At 47.0% G+C, this 16206-nt stretch overlaps 1 protein-coding gene across 2 annotated transcripts in view; it reads left to right on the top strand.

The window, feature by feature from the left end:
• Positions 1–4601: 4601 nt before the first annotated feature.
• LOC144142820 (15-hydroxyprostaglandin dehydrogenase [NAD(+)]-like) overlaps positions 4602–16206 on the top strand; it is a 28183-nt gene continuing 16578 nt past the window's right edge. Inside the window, exons 1-3 of one of the 2 annotated variants that reach the window (XM_077674594.1) lie at positions 4602–4708; positions 11619–11729; positions 14087–14210. In XM_077674594.1, coding sequence (XP_077530720.1) covers positions 11634–11729; positions 14087–14210 — 220 coding nt within the window. In that variant the 5' untranslated portion in view covers positions 4602–4708; positions 11619–11633. Of the gene's footprint in view, positions 4709–10162; positions 10359–11618; positions 11730–14086; positions 14211–16206 lie in introns of those variants that run through there. The other variant, XM_077674593.1, reaches the window with a different exon arrangement.

The raw sequence follows: 16206 nt of genomic DNA, 5'->3' as shown, positions 1-16206 counted from the left end.
AAACACTACATAGAATACGTCCGGCCATGGCTCCACCCATCACAAACTGGCTTTCGACCACACCTGGGTACCCACGACTGTTTATGGTTGCTGCGACGAGTGATCAATCGCACTTCCACAGCAGGCAACCCCGACTATGTCCTTGCCATTGACATGCGTAAAGCGTTTGATCGCGTGAGCCAAACTGCAATCCTTACAGAATTGGCACAAGCATTCCCCAGCCAGCGAGCCCAAAACTGGATCCTGTCCTTTCTAGACAACCGCCCCATACGTCTGAGCGCCACGCACCCAGGATGGAGCCCCAAGACCTATTACCTGGACAGGGGCGTGCCTCAAGGCTCTATCTTTGGACCTGCGCTTTTCAATTTGGCAATGGCCCGTGTAGCACGGCAACTAGAAAAGGATTCTGCTGCACGCTTCGCGATCTATGCTGATGATCTTACTGTATGGACCGAAGCTGCAGACTACACATCAACTGAAGACATGATCACTGAGTTGCAGGCCGCAGCTCACAGCCTCACGTCGAACCTTCCAACGTTAGGGCTAGACTTGGCTCATGAAAAAACATAGTTTTTGGTGGTTCAGGGACGGCATAAGATACCTCCTGATATGCACCGCACCATCTATCTGTCTGACACACCAATTAGGTCTATGTGCGGCAAAATTAGACTGTTGGGTATCCCATTGGCCAGTCACAACAGCGCACAGTGCTGGATAAAGCAACTTCGATGTACCTGGAAGCCAATGCTTCATATAATCTCTAGAATGTCAAATAAGTACGGAGGGGCCCAACAAGCGGCTTGCATTACCCTAGCACGAGCAGTGGCTCTAGGCCGCCTTCTCTACGGCGCCCCTGTATATACCCTCTTAAACAGTCACAAGAAGCAATTAGCAGTACTACACAGGGCCACGCTCCGAACAATAACTGGTTTGCCGCGACATACCCGTATAGATGCCCTCGAAAAGGCCGCTCCTCTGCCTCCTGTGGAAGCCCTGCTTTCTGAAGCTGCCCTCCAACACGAACAACGTCGATCTCTTACGGGTCAGGGAGCGGCGCTCGCAGCGTGGGATGCTCGAACCATGTTGCCACCACCACTGAGTCCGGCACCGCCTGCCCCCTGGGAAAGGCCACTTCTGACATCGCCACATCAGCGACCTGGCATTCCCAAAGCAAGGAGGTGTCATCGCCAAAAAGCCCTTTGTCGCATCCTGGGGGCGAAGCTCCCAGATGAAACTGACATCTTTACTGATGCCAGCCTGGACCACCACCGAATGGTCCTCGCGTGGCATTGTCCAGCACGACCCGAATTTGATGGTTCCATTACGAAACATACACTTTAGCCGTCTCCCACTGAAGCAGAACTGTGTGGCATTCTCCATTCACTGGACCATCTTGCCTACAACGTCTCTGCTCCACTACCTGCCCGCATTCGTATTCTCACTGACTCCAAAAATGCTATTGGCGAGTTCAACAAGGCTTTCTTTGACCATCCTACTGTCCACCAGATTCAAGCTATGGTCAACATACTCGCTCAGAATGGCACTAAAACTCGCCTGGCATGGATACCGGGACACATGATGCAGGGACATGGCAACCAGACCGCGCACTCTGCGGCTAGGGAGAGCCTTCTCGTAACCCCTCCGCGGGATGACCAATCCCCTGCTGCTGTCTCGCCCACCTCCTTTCGCCTGCAGCTGGACCACGCTCGCCACGCCCGCCGATGCCGCCTAGCATCAAGCACTCCGCTTGGCTACCTACACGGCGTCCCTTCCCTACCACGCCCAGCCGAAATTTTCATTAATAAGACTCTTGCGAACGCTGCTGTCACTCCTCACATAATATACAAATGGATTCACCCTGGGACGTCACTACCCCCACGTTGTCCGCACTGTTCAGCGACTTCTATCGCGGACCTAAACCATTTAATCTGGCACTGCACTGCATTCTCAGACCATCGATATATTATCGAAAATGCACTCCCAAATGGTTCTTCACCAGCTAATCCCCCATACCATGACCCCCAATTCCTTGCCGCGCTAGGCACTTTTTCCCTTGAGAGCGGTCTGGCTCGAGTAGTGTGAGCCGGGGCCTACAACCCATTTGGTCCCTCAAACTGGACAATGAGATCCTCAATGGACAATTAGATCCTCTACGGCCCTTGAAGATTCAAGTAGTGTTAATCCTCCCTCCCTGCTATTCCCATTTCCCCCCTCTGGCCAACCGGCCGTCCCATCCCAATAAAGGACTTTACTACTACTACTCCGCTCAGTGACTGAGGGTGTTGGGCGCCTCCTCTCCACTTCGGGCGGGAGAGCTCTCGCTCGCGTAGCGGGCGCTCCGCATTCCGACGCGTGAGGGCGCTCGTGTAGCCCTCGCCGTAACGGCGGGCGCTACTCTCCTCCTCCTCTCTCCGCTCAGTGACTGCGGGTGTTGGGCGCCTCCTCTCCACTTCGGGCGGGAGAGCTCTCGCTCGCATAGCGGGCGCTCCGCATTCCGACGCGTGAGGGCGCTCGTGTAGCGGCCGCGTGGCGCGGGAGGGTATTAGTCGAGCGCGCGCCGTCGTCGTGAGCGGTCGCTGGTCCTGCATCTCAATAACGATGATGGCGGACCGGGCAACGGTACCAGCAATAACGAGTGAAATATCTTTCTTTGTAGTTGTGTGCGTGTGTGTAATCTCTCGACTACTCATTAAGATCACGATATCCACCGTAATCGCGCAATCAACAACCGTGCATTCGCACTTACACACTCTCCCCCTCGGGGAAGTGCGAGGGAATTTTTTTAAAGAAACGTGGTGCCACATTGGGCCGTAGAGGTGGACAAGTTTTAATAAATGAAAATGCATTATTAGCACGTGTTGAAGACTCTGCAGTCATGCAGTCATGTCAGCTTTGTGTACTCTGTTAGTTCCAGCATCATGGTGGTGATCCGCTCTTGCGACTTCGACGCTTTAGTGAAGCCTACTCCTTAGAATTGTGCAAAGGAGACCGGTCTCGGTCCCCTTGCCGCATTTTGTTGTCCATAGACACTGTCAGTTGCACACGGTCAAGTACACCAGTGCATATACTCGAGTGCATATACAGTAAAGCCCGCTTATATCGAACAGCGCGATGATTGTAAAATACTTCGATATAGCAAAAATTCAATATAGAAAGTCAAGCAAAAAAAACTTACATCAGACCAATCTTGCCGACGGACTCCCGAGCTAACGCTGTGCTCTTACCGCCCTGCAGTTCACTATTGATACGACAGTTTCTCGGAAAGAAAACAATAATTCACTGGGGTGGAAGAACTGCGTGTGTGTAGCCTTCTTCTTGGAGCGCAACGCGTTGCTGGTGCCTGCTTGCTCCATGGTATCTAAACAGTCGACAAGCACAAGACCGATGCCCTCAATGGCACTGCAGTATCGCCGTAGCAGGGCCACGGCAGCGACGGCTTCGCTCGTGTTTGGAAGCGGTACGGAGTCTTCGGCGTCGTCGACAGAGCGGACACAAGCGTGGATACAAGCGAATAATGGCGAAACCAGCGAATTGAGCAAGAGCACGCAGCAAGGGGCGCGGACTTTCAGTTTGGTGACACCACAGCCCGAAGTGCCCAATGTGGCGCTTCCGGCTCCAACGGCATGCATGCGTGAAGTTGGTCCACTCTGCCACGGCCGGTTTGGACGCGCCCAAGCTCGCGCGGGAGTCGCAAGTGACACCCGCGCCACCACTGTGCGCCGATGTATTGCGGGAAAGACTGCTACAAGGCTAAGGAGAGCAAAAATCCCGCGCAGGAGAGTTGGATATATCCATTGTGAGCAAAATCGCGTTCGATATAAAAAGATTTAAATGCGTGTAATTTTTAGCAAAATTATGCAAGGGTTCGATATAGGCAATACTTCGATATATCCGTGTTCGTGCGGGCTTTACTGTACGCTAGTAAATGGTCAAGTAATCCAGTGCTTTGAATGTGTCCGCTTCGATCGCGATTTTAGCTGGAGTAGCACTCATTTTTCATTAATGGCGCAGCGATCTCCCCCAGGTTCCTACACATGATCATCCAATCACTTCTTCCAAATGAACGCCGTGCCCTAATGTGAATCTTGTTTCACTCTATGCATGCGTTTTCAGTTTACATCAGCAGCAAATGCGCTTCCCATTGGAACAAAACGGATTCACCAATCACTGTTATTCAGAGAAACACGTTCATTTTTTGAGATGCCTTACCACTTTTTCCATCGGTAAGTACGGTAAGTTATTTAAACATACAATTTCTAATGGGACTCCGACTTCACGGCATCAGCGCCCCATGTTTAGAGAAACCGCATCTAGATGTCCAACGCAGTAATTGCGTTCATGACCTGCAGCTGCACTTGCAGCGAACGGATACGACGCGACTCCACTGATTTAAATGGAAAGGTATGTAGGCCACTTGTTCGCTGTTAGAAGAGAAAGGAATAGAAAAAGGAGCCTCTGTCATAGCACATCCTGCGCAGAAAAGCATATCGGATAAACGGCTCTCTTCTTCTGGAGCCGGTATGTATTCATAGGATGTGGGGGCCAAGCCCCTCATATCGGGGCGAGGAGGCGCTAGCGACGTCCTCCTCCTTGGTGGGGGCGAGGGCGATCCTCGCGCGCTTCCCTCCTCTCCCTACGAGGCGACGGGGGATGCGCGCAGGAGACTCCCCGGGGGGAGACCGCCCTTGGGACGCGCAGCGATCGCACGGTACGTAAATGCCCTTCGGCCACTTTTGGCCGTTTCTTGCATTGACCGTTGTTTCCCACTTCCGTGGGTCACGGCGCCCACCGTGTCGATTAGCGCATGCCTCGATTTGCGTCAGTGCGTTTATCTAGGATGCCCGGCGAGTCTCCGCGGGCCTATTCCACTCATTGGTGGGTTGCCCCCGCGTCCGCGATGTGACGGCTTGCGCCGTCTGAGGTCGGCGGACGAGCGCCGATGCCGCCCGGTCGAGTCCAGTGGCTTGGAAATGTGTAGCGGCCACAGAGAGCCCCCTTCCCCTACGTCAGCGAGCGTTGCGGCCGGCCAACGCCGGCGGACGCTAACTGCTGCCCGACTACGGGCTGGGCACACGCTGCCGGCTGTATGCCCCAGGGGCTAGGTGCGTAGTGCAGTGTAGTGTTTGTATCGTGGTTGTCCGCGTAATAAACCCCTGTACTATGAAATGTATCGCTTCCATGGGAAGTGACTGACAACGTACACTCGCGGTGAGAGTCGTGGCTCGCTCTCGAACCCGTTGTGGGCAGAGTCTCTCGGCAGGGCAGTTCGGTGCTGCGCGATAGCAGTGAGGATAACGACGGCGCGTTATTCTATCATTCTATTCTGTTCCTTAATGTTAATGTCAAGGGTTAAGGATAGGAATAGAGGATGATGCCCACAAGGACAATTGCCTCCTAGAATCAAAACGAGCCGTGTGAAATATATAGATTCACGCAAGCTTTAAATGTTACGAGTTTATTACTGTAATCAGCGAACAAGTCCAGGAGTTACTAGGAAAGGGCGTCATTCATGAACCATGTGTTCCTAAGGCGGCGCCTGCCATTGCCGTGAAAAAGTGTGGTTTATGGCTATTTTGGCATGGTGACAAAGAACTAAGAAGGATATAAACCCGCTGCACCGCATTGCCAATGGCATACAGGCCTTCATTTGGATTCCTACGGTTACTCCGCGGACTTGAAATCAACCTATTTTCAAATTTTCTTGAAATGCAACGCTGTTGCAACGCAACGCAAAAGCTGTTTTGCTAACGCCCAGTAAACCATTCGAACTCATCCATTGGACACGAGGTATGCATATTTCCTCACAAAACACCGTCGCCATGGCATTCACTTGCAAAATAATGGATAGATATCCTTTAATCTTCGGCGGCCGGCCTCTGCATTACGGACGGACACAAATATATCTTGGTATTCTCTTAGGCAGAAACCTCTTGTCGGTCCCTGAAGTGCAGAGGCTATGGAAGCGAATCTCAACAGCATCGCAAATTATTGGGTATCTTGCTGGCAGGCAGTGGGGCAGCGATTGCTGCTCCATGGTTTTGCTGTTCAAGGCGTATGTGAATGGCCTGTTGCGCTATAGCCTTCCTGTCCTGCAGCAACTGACACCTTCAAGCAAAAGATAACTGGACGCGGCGAGGCATAAATTCCTCAGAAAATGCCTCGGACTTCTTAAAGGCTCGTCGTGTTCTGCGACAACTGCTGAAGCAGGTTGCCATCCCTTGGACGTGCTACGGCTCCAAGAAACACTCCGCGTTCATTTCAGGCATACGCTACATGCACGAACGCATTTCCTGCCCCGTATTGCTGTTCAAAATCAGAATTCTAGCTTTGGACAAACAATAAAAAGTATTAATGCCTCAATTCCAACGCAAGCACCCCTGACAATGCCACGGAACTTCCTGCCGTGGAATCTGACGCCTCTTCGGATAAAATCATTCATACCTGGAATTAATTCGTAAAAGCATGTACTTAAATTGGCCTGTTGCAGATGACGCTTGCACATATTAACACATTTTAATCTTCAACTACTCACATTTGTGCCGATGGATCGGCAACACCTGAATGCAGCTCCTAGGAATATTTATTTTATTAGCTGACAAAGCATTGTCATGTCGGCTTGAGCGGCCGACTTCGCCTGCGTCGGCGGAGCTATACGGGATCAGCGAAGCCCTTAGACACATACTACGCCGGCCTCCCACAGGTTAAATTGTCTTCGCTCATTCAGGGGCAGTACTTAAGAGTTTACAATGTGCTAGCCGTTTCATTCATTGATTGATTCTAGGGTTATACGCGCCAAGCAACGCAGGCTATGAGGCCCGCCGTAGTGGAGGTCTCCGGCTTAATTGTGACCACCTGGGGTTTTTAACGTGCGCCGAAATCTCGTACACACGGGCGTTTTTGCTCTTCGCCTCCATCAGAAAAGCGGCCGCCGCGGCTGGGAATCGAACCCGTGTCCTTGTGCTCGCAGCACAACAACTTGCCACTGAGGCTAGTGAGGCTAGCTGTTTCAGCGTTCACAAACGTGTCCAGCGCGGCATAAAGTATTTGCACCATCTCGCATACGTCGCTGGACATCGCGTTACCTTGCAGTGGCTTCCAGGCCACAGCGGCATCATGGAAAACGAGAAAGCGGACGAGGCTGCCCACAGGGGCATACAAATTAGAAAAAGAAAGAAGATTTTCTTTACGAAGCATGATGCCAAAGACACTAGCTCTGATGGAAAGGAACCGTTTATGGTTCTTGCCGTAGTATCATCACGGCTTCTTTACATTGCATAGAGCCATATATAAAAATGAGGCTGCCAGAACGTCTACCCCGCCCTTTGGAGACGTTGTTCTATAAGCATCGTCTTAACGCAGCACTAACAAGTTTCTATCTACATCGGGTCGGCCAGACATCACGCCCATATTGTGATGAATGCGGTTCACTTGAAACTGTTGAACATATATTACTGGAGTGCTCTTCTGATGCCGACTCAAGGTACCGTTTACAACCAAAAATTGTTTGCCTCCACCCTGGACCATTGACACTGAGATTGGTACTTGGAGCATGGCCCTCTCCCTCCGCTCAGCGCAAAATCTTGTTCACAGTACACGAATTCCTCCAGGACACTGGTGTGTCAACAATATTGTAGTCGCCCCTTCATTTCAAAAAACTTTGAACTCAATGCCCCGTAGAAGGACCGCATTTTATTTTTTCTCGACTACTACTCTCCTCTTGTTCACTACACCTACTACTTTTTTCCCTCTCCTCCTTTTCCCGCAGAGTAGCATGCCGGCGAACTGATGTCGGCAAACCTCTCTGCATTTTCCTCTTTAATAAATAGTTTATCTCTCTCTCTCTCTTACTCATAATACCCGTTAGACTCTTCAGTGCTCTCGCCAGCTTCAGTTGCTTTATGAACACTATTCTTCAGGGACCCAAGTGGGAAATATTGATGCGCTAGTCCGACGATGTCGCAATTTCTGACCGAAGTTTTAGGGAGCACAACAGACGCTTATCCACCGACTTGACAGCTTGAAAAAAAAACTAGTGTAGCCCTATAGTTTAAGCAATGCTGGCTTGGGTATTGTATAACGCTTGTTCTGGTATGTTTGGTCGCAAAGGGTGCCGTCATACCGAACACACGGAATCCCTAAGCTCTAAGTGATATGAAGCAGCCGAATTATCTAAGACAGCTGCGAAGTTTATTCGGCCTTTGCTCCTATTTTCGAGTTCATTAGCTGAATTTGCTGACACATTACCGACTGACATCTCTACTGCATAAAAGTGCTTCTTTTTCATGTTGTTCTGATTATCACGCCTCTGTTAGCCAGGTGAAGGTTCATTTGACGTTAGTTCCCATACATCAATACTTTGACCCCCTAGAATTTAGAGAAATTCATACCGACGACATCGGTGTTAGTACAGGCCGTGCTAGTTCAACGTCGTAGAAAAAGTTACCACCTGATGGCCTATGTCACGAAAGCAATAAAAAGGGCAGAAAGGAATTGCAGGTAGACAGAACAGGAGTGCCTCTCTTACGTTTTCGCCATGCAGAGATTTTGATCCCATCTTGGTGGATTACCCCCTCAATTAATGGTTGCTGGTCGCCTATTCACCATGGTGCCAGATCACCACTCGACATTCTGGTTTATCAACCTTCATAATCCTTGCGTGCGCCTCATACGCAGGGCTCAGCGTCTCAAAGACTATATCTTGACCGTGTCGTACACGACCGGCCTTAAGCATGCCGACGCAGAATGCCTATCTCGCCTGCCGCTGGGAACAACCCGTCGTGACGTCGACTATGTGTCAACACCATCCACCGATGCCGCGACCTTCGAGATAGAACAGCCTGGACGCAAGAGTCTATTAGCAGGCCGACGAAGAATGCCTATCTCGCCTGCCGCTGGGAACAACCCGTCGTGACGTCGACTATGTGTCAACACCATCCTCTGACACCGCAACCTTCGAGATAGAACAGCCTGGAGGAAAGAGTCTACAGCCCGTTTTCAGTTACGTCGTGGATGATAGTCGTGCTAAATGCTTCGCCTACTGTACCAAGCCACTCTGGAACATAATGATCCCAGGATTTAAGAATATGATTTGATACGTCATACCAAAGAAAGGATGTGCTTTTGCGCATTATTTTCATTGTCGCAGGTTAGATGCAGTACCAAATGTTTTGCGCGCTCTATTACCGCCAGAATTAGAAACAGAGACCAGTGTTCATCTGCTCACATCCGTAGATGGACGCACAAAAAGGCATCACCTCCAGCTCATTTCACGAGCAGTAACATCCAAGATTAAGGTATTTCAGTAACCATGAAAAGCGGGCTGCCGTGAAATTTTACGCCTTAATCCCTGTTTTTCTGGAGTTTAATCCTCACATCGTGTAGAGGATCTGGGCCAGGGAGCAACAACTTTGAAAGTTGCCTTTACTGTCTCGTGTAGGTTAGTGCTTAAAATTGTGTCGCTTGTCCGATCAATATTTCTCTCCCATCTCATTTTGGCAGTGTGGCGATTCCCAGCAACTGCATTGCTGCAGTATCTCAACAAGATATAAGCCACTGCATTGCGCAAAGTTGTATTTCGTTTTGTATTATATTGTATTGTATTCCCTTTGTGCAAGCGCCTGTATGATAACACGTTTGCTTTTACTCAAGCACGTTTTCGCTGTGTGTTTAGTGTGACCTCTGCCATGAAGCTACCACGGGACGGAATTTGGCCGTTGTACTAACTCTGGTGGTACCAGGACAATGGCAAATATGAAGACCGGCTGGTTACCAATTGTCGGTTGTTCATCCCGAACTTACTACTCGCAGTTGTGAAAAGTTGCACATCTGCCAATAATAAGGAATTTTGTGCAAGTCTTTCTGCCGGTGACCTTTGAGATAGGAAAGTCTAGAAAAAGCGACATGTCATTCAACTAATGAGGACGTGCGCAAAGATCTGAGTTCAGGCGTTGCACTTAGCAACGTCCCGAAAATACCGGCCTAGTACAGAAGCAAGGAGATTGACAGCCCGTTGACCTTGACGAAGGCGCCGACCGCATGGTTTGAGGTTTCGCCATTCAACTTACACTATCTCGTGACAGTCACGTCCGCAAGAGATTAAGCCCTCCCGGCATCACCGCTTATCCTCACAAAGTAAACACAAAGGGCCGTTTGCGGGAGAAGAGGGCAAGCACAACACAGCATCTGCCCTTGCCCTTAATGGGTGTACCGGAAATACAGTGATATAAAAAAAATATAAGCCCTTCCGCCACGTGTTCACCTTGAGTCGAGAGTACACATTGTGAAAACACCACCTGATTCGTGCCTCAACATTCGTGGTACAGCATTTCGACTTTTGCCTTGGTACAATTCTGAAACAAGTAAGTTTTTGTGTGGCAATTTTATCATTCAAGCCTATTGTTTGGAATAAGAATGAAACATCACATTACGTTAGCTGCTAATCAGTTGATTGTATTATAATATCTTTTTTAAAATTTGTGTAAGAATATTTTCATTGTGAGCAATCAAATCCTCGTATTTGTAGTATATGTCCTGTTGAGTTTCTGAGTCGAGTTGTTCGAATTACGATAACTTGATGTCATGAAGCCCAATTGTTATATTCTACGTTCTCGCTTTCATTTTGCTAGTAACTGTCGGTACACTTGCACAGAGGCTTAGGTCTTCACGAACTGAACTGTTGAAAACGCTCATAAAAATAAAACGAGGAACTCTTAAAGAATATTTTTAGAATAAATGCGAATACATTTAATAATTCCCCTTTTTTCTTAAAAGAACTTTGCTGGTGTTTTAATGTCATGCGATTTCCAACCAAAATATTCTTTTTTGAATAGCTTAACGCATTCGTTTAGGGAGTCTTTATTACTCCCAAAATTCTCGTGTGGTAGTTCCGGAAAAATTTGGATCGCTGACACTGTGCTCGATATGAGAAAAAAATGTTGTTACCGAAACAAATATGTTTGGCTTTAAAGAAAGAGAAAGTTTATTACATAAAAGGAATACTAACATATTAGTATGCAGACAAGGGTCCCAGAGTCAATCGACTGAAGGGGGACCCTCGATTATGAATACATCAAATGATTTGAGTAGAAGCAGCAAATGGGCGCCGCAGCAATGAATACGCAGTATAAAACATTTTACGTACATACACTCAGAAAGGTAGCGCTTATAGTAGATATCTCATATAAAAAATATATTATAAAATATTTAAAACTAAAAGAAATTTTATATAAATATATTCTTATACAGATCTTAATTCTTATGTATATTTTTAAAATTTTATAAACATTTTTATCAATAAAAATGTGTATATAAACATTTAAATATAACAAATGTAATTTAAAATAAATTATAATATAACAAGTTCATTTCTTAGCACTAGTAGAAGAGAAACTACGTAAAACAAGGTCGTTGTATATAGATGCGTGTACTGTTGGAGTGAAAAATACGGTGCAAAGCTCAAGTAAAAGTTTTCGTTAGCGATTGGATAATGTACGTAAAAGTAGCCGCTAAAGAATTTCGTCTCGAGCTTAAGGGACCCCCAAGAATTAGTCAACACTGTCTTGTTTAACCATTGTCTAAACATTGTCTAACCATCTGTGGTGTCTGTATAAAATGTACAGGTTTCGTTGCCGGCAATGAAGTCCCTAAACGGCAAGGTGTGCTTGGTGACTGGAGCGGCATCTGGCTTGGGCAAAGAAGTTGCAAGACAACTTCTTGAGAAAGGATGCATGGTACGTAGAATAGCTATCGTCACTTAAAGTGAAGCACTCATAGCGAATTTTGCTCAACCAGTGACGCCCGATACGACCTACATAAATGGGTAATCTCTGGGAAAGCATGAATTTAGGAACTTGAATCTGCTTTTGGTGACGACTTCATTATCCGTGCCATAAAAGACTACCTAGTAACCGTTTCGAATACCTAGAAGTCAATTACAAATCGTCGATATTTACACATGTCAAATTCGGAGTTCCGCAAAGCTGCGTCCTCACCCCAATCTCAGTTCTTTTTTTACATAAATGACCTACCTTCCAGTACTACATGTAAAAAATCGCTCCGATTACGTAATTTACTGGAAGTTAACACCGTAGGAGATTATTTCATATTACAATCTGCCCTAAAATCTGTTCACAACTGATCTCCGCAGATGTTCCTAATGTATACAAACGCGCGAATTTAACGATAACAAGTAGGAAAAACGAGAATGAACATTGTTATAATATATATAATAGTCTTATAAATAGGGCGCACCAGTACATATACGTTTGTTCTCTCATGAGGAAGGCTGTTTTGTCTAAGAAGACGCATCCCATCAGGACCACCATAAAAAGCAACTAGCCTACAATGTTATTATGAGATCTATATATTGTGTAGCAATATATGGTTCCCGCCCACTAAAGTGCACACAAACTAGGGCGAATACAAACGCATTAGAACCCCGCTTTTACGTTCCTCAGGGCTCCGTTTTTCCTGCTGCTACGTTGTTTTTGTCCAGTCCCGGCGTAGCTCACATGGAGTCCCATGTATTAAAATCCTTACTGTTACGGCCTGGCTCAGAGCACGTTCCCGGATCATTCGTGGCAATCTGACACTTCGTACCAGCCCCGGCAATATGCGCGGACCGCCATTCTGATGTTCGACTAGCCTTCGTCAGGCTTGGCTACGGAACTGACTGCATGGAGCCCCATGAGGGTGCGAATCGTCACCAATAAATGGCCCTAACTTACTCAATGCTATCACCATCATCACTGCGCTTACAACGGAAGTTTCACTTCGGAATGCCGGAAGTGCGTGTTGATTGATTGTAGGGTTTAACGCGCCGACGCAACGCAGGCGATGAGGCGCGCCGTAGTGGAGGGCTCCGGATTAATTTTGACCACCTGGGGATCTTTATCGTGCTCCGAAATCTCGTACACACGGGCGTTTTTGCTTTTCGCCTCCATTAGAAAAGCGGCCGCCGCGGCCGGGAATCGAACCCGCGACCTCGTGCTCAGCAGCGCAACGCCTTAGCCACTGAGCGACCGCAGCGGGTAAGTGCGTGTTTGCCATAAAAGCATCACCGCAAGAATGGCACGCGTTATCTTCGCCATCGTGCGCTTCAAGCTTTAAGAACACCGTTGAACTTGCAACCGCGAACTTTGTCGTGCTTTGATGGCGTCGCGAAAACGGCAGGTGATTTCCCTTGAGGAAAAACTTGACGCACTAAACGCAGTAGACAAACAGCCAGCGCGGAAGAGCGCCGCGGCGTAGGATAGGGACATAGGAGAGGGTGCCAACACGAGCATGTTTAACACGTCGCATGGCTGGTTGTACTGTTTGATACATAGTGTAGAGTTGATTGTGAGGCAAGTGCAGAGCCTTATACGCGGTAAAAGAATCCGCAATGAGAACAAGGGCGACGGAACGCCGAGGCTGCTGAACAACGAAAGCAGCGACGGGAAAGCAGCAAAGGTCACCACCGTAACAGAGCAAGCATGTTAAGCAGAGTTGGCACTATAATAGCGCATGTGTTTTGTAGACAGCGTGCGCAAAGCCCCAACTTGCAGGCATCTCAGCCATGAGCAAAACAGGCGTACCGGGACGATCTCCATTTGGCAGGCAGAGAAACAGAGAAGTGCGAGGCGAATGCAACCCTGCAATTATACGGCTCCAGGAGGGAGCCTCTCATCATTTGGTAGCTTTTCATAACAAATAACTTGATGTAGGAATAGGAACATCTAGGTGCAGTGTCGTATGTGTAAAAAGAACAGGTAGGTGTTTGTACAGAACACTTGACAAAGTGATCTTTTAAATTCGCTGCTAGACATGTTCATGCTCTACAGACTGCCGAATAACTAGTTATGTCACCAACGAGCTACAGTTTAAGTTGCCTCTTAGTAGACTTTAACTTCAGTCATGCAGAACTTGACAACGATGAACCGTATATATATCCTCCCAATGCACAAATGACGAAATAGGAATACATAATTCAACATTAAGATTACACTATATATTTATTACGCACGTTGATTCAGTGTTCTAAAAATAAAGTCATGAACTGAGTGATTTCTTGCTTCCATCCAAGGGAATATTATATTTCATTTTTTAGGTCTCCCTGCTGGACGTGAACGCCAAAGCAGGCGAAAAAGTAGCTGCTGAGTTTGAAAAACTCTATTGCCCGGGCCGTTGCCGTTTCTTCAAGTGCGACGTGACCAAGGAAATTGAACTGGAAGGTTTGCATTTTAGTCTTCTTTTATTCAAATCTCTCCGTCCTTAATACGTGTCGTGCCGTCTTGAAAGGCCTGTCCAAAAGGCCACTGACTATACTTTCGCTATAAGTACGAAGTTCAATTCGTAAATGCGAAGCTGTCCCTTTAACTTGTACAGTTCTACTTTTTCTGTTCGGTACCTCCCCTCAGTTAAGTTGCCACAAATTCATGATGACACACCTGAAATTAGACCGAAATCAGCAGAGTCACTGATAGGCGAACCACCAATGTCAGTGGGGCATGAAAGAGGGGGCGTTGTAGCTCCGACCACATACAGTCGATGAAATAAACCTTTCAAATATTTTAGGTATCAGTGAAATTTCAATAACTGAATCGGCAGACATTCCTTTTTTTGATGTCTGATGTAGTGCGTAAGCATTCGTAGTTGAGTAGTCTTAGTTGGACGTTCTTGTTAGGCGAATGGGTAGTGTCGATAAAATCCCCGTGTTTTATTCAGCTGAGAACATTGTGAAGCCAGTTAGTTTACTTTAGCCTTTCTTGTAACGGCTGGTCCTCACGGTAGTGTGAAGAGAAATCTTTTATTCATCTGGTTGTTTTTTATTTCTGTCTCCCATCTTTGATGCCATTTTTAACAGGGTACACGTCTTTCTCTTCGGGTTTTTTGTTATAGTGTCTAGAGGGCTTCAAAACTAACGTAAGTGGGGCTCATTGCCATTAACCAGGCTTCTGTAACCCAAACTTCACTGCACCAAAGGAACGCAATGAAGAAAAACCTAGTTTATTAACTTCTAGAATACTGTAGCGGTGGGTTGTACTGCAATGCTTGTTTGTAATCTAAAAGAAGTCATTTTTACAAAGGTCAAATCCCTGTGTGGTTGGAAGGAGTGCTCCACACCAATACTATTTAACACTGCTTTCACTTATTTACGGTGTTGCATTGCTAGAAATACCTTCGCCAAGGGCCATTCTAAGTTGTCTTAGGCTCTATCAACTCTTGGTTTCTAATATTGATTCTGACGCGCTGAGCCAACATTACAGACAGTACGGAACAAGTGGAAAAATGTGTACGTAATAGCTAAACAGTGCTACACACTAAAATATTTACCCCCGTCTTTATCTGGCACCGAGATGGTGATGCTATATGCGCCGTGCAAAATCATATGACCTTTGATTAATGAGATTCCGTATTGAGCTTGCTTTCTGGTTTCGTGTCCAGTGACTTCATGCGTAATTTATTGCGCTCCGTTATTCATGTTTATGTTGTGGTTCTTTACCATCTCTTAGTACATATGAGGAGCGTCCGATTGTCATAAAGACTGATTGTAAAGCAATAATTTGTTTTCATTTTTGTTTGCGTCCATGACGTCGTCATTGCTGCATCTGTTTACCGCGCCAAGTACCACACAAGGCATTATGTGTGTACAATTATTTTTAGCTTCAAATCAGTAGTCTGTGTTTCGAGGACAGGCCAAACTGACAACGCAACCGTACAGAATGAAATATTACAGCTTTCCTACGTTGAGGGAAAATTTGCCTTTCCATTACCTCAAAGATATGTTTATAAAAACAGTTTTTAGAAGTCTCACTGTAGTACCGTATGTATTCGCGTAATGATCGCACTTTTTTTCAAAAAACTTTTATGCAAACTTAGGGGTGCGTTCATTGCGCGAGGTAAATTTTTTGCGAAAAACTTTTGAGTACAGAAAAGGCAAGCAAGTTTCGGTTCAAAATTTTTACTGTAGGTCTCATGGACATATTAAAAATAAATAAAAACATAATAAACTACCGCACACTGCCGCCAGCCGCTTTGCAAAGTGACGCAAAATGCAGCGTTTTCATGCACATTTTGGAACTCGGCGGAACGAGTTTGCTGCGAGGTGACAACAGGGCGGTCTATAAGTGGCTGCCGCTGTAACAGTGCGGGACATCAGACCAGACATGGGGGCCGACGCAGCAAGCTGAGCGCATTTTTTTCTTTGTCCTGTGAGTACATTATGTG

This window comes from Haemaphysalis longicornis, unplaced genomic scaffold (genome assembly GCF_048455015.1).
Source record: "Haemaphysalis longicornis isolate Haplotype H1 unplaced genomic scaffold, Haemaphysalis longicornis Haplotype H1 scaffold_6, whole genome shotgun sequence".
NCBI lineage: Eukaryota > Metazoa > Arthropoda > Arachnida > Ixodida > Ixodidae > Haemaphysalis > Haemaphysalis longicornis.
This window is presented reverse-complemented; position numbering and strand designations above follow the sequence as displayed.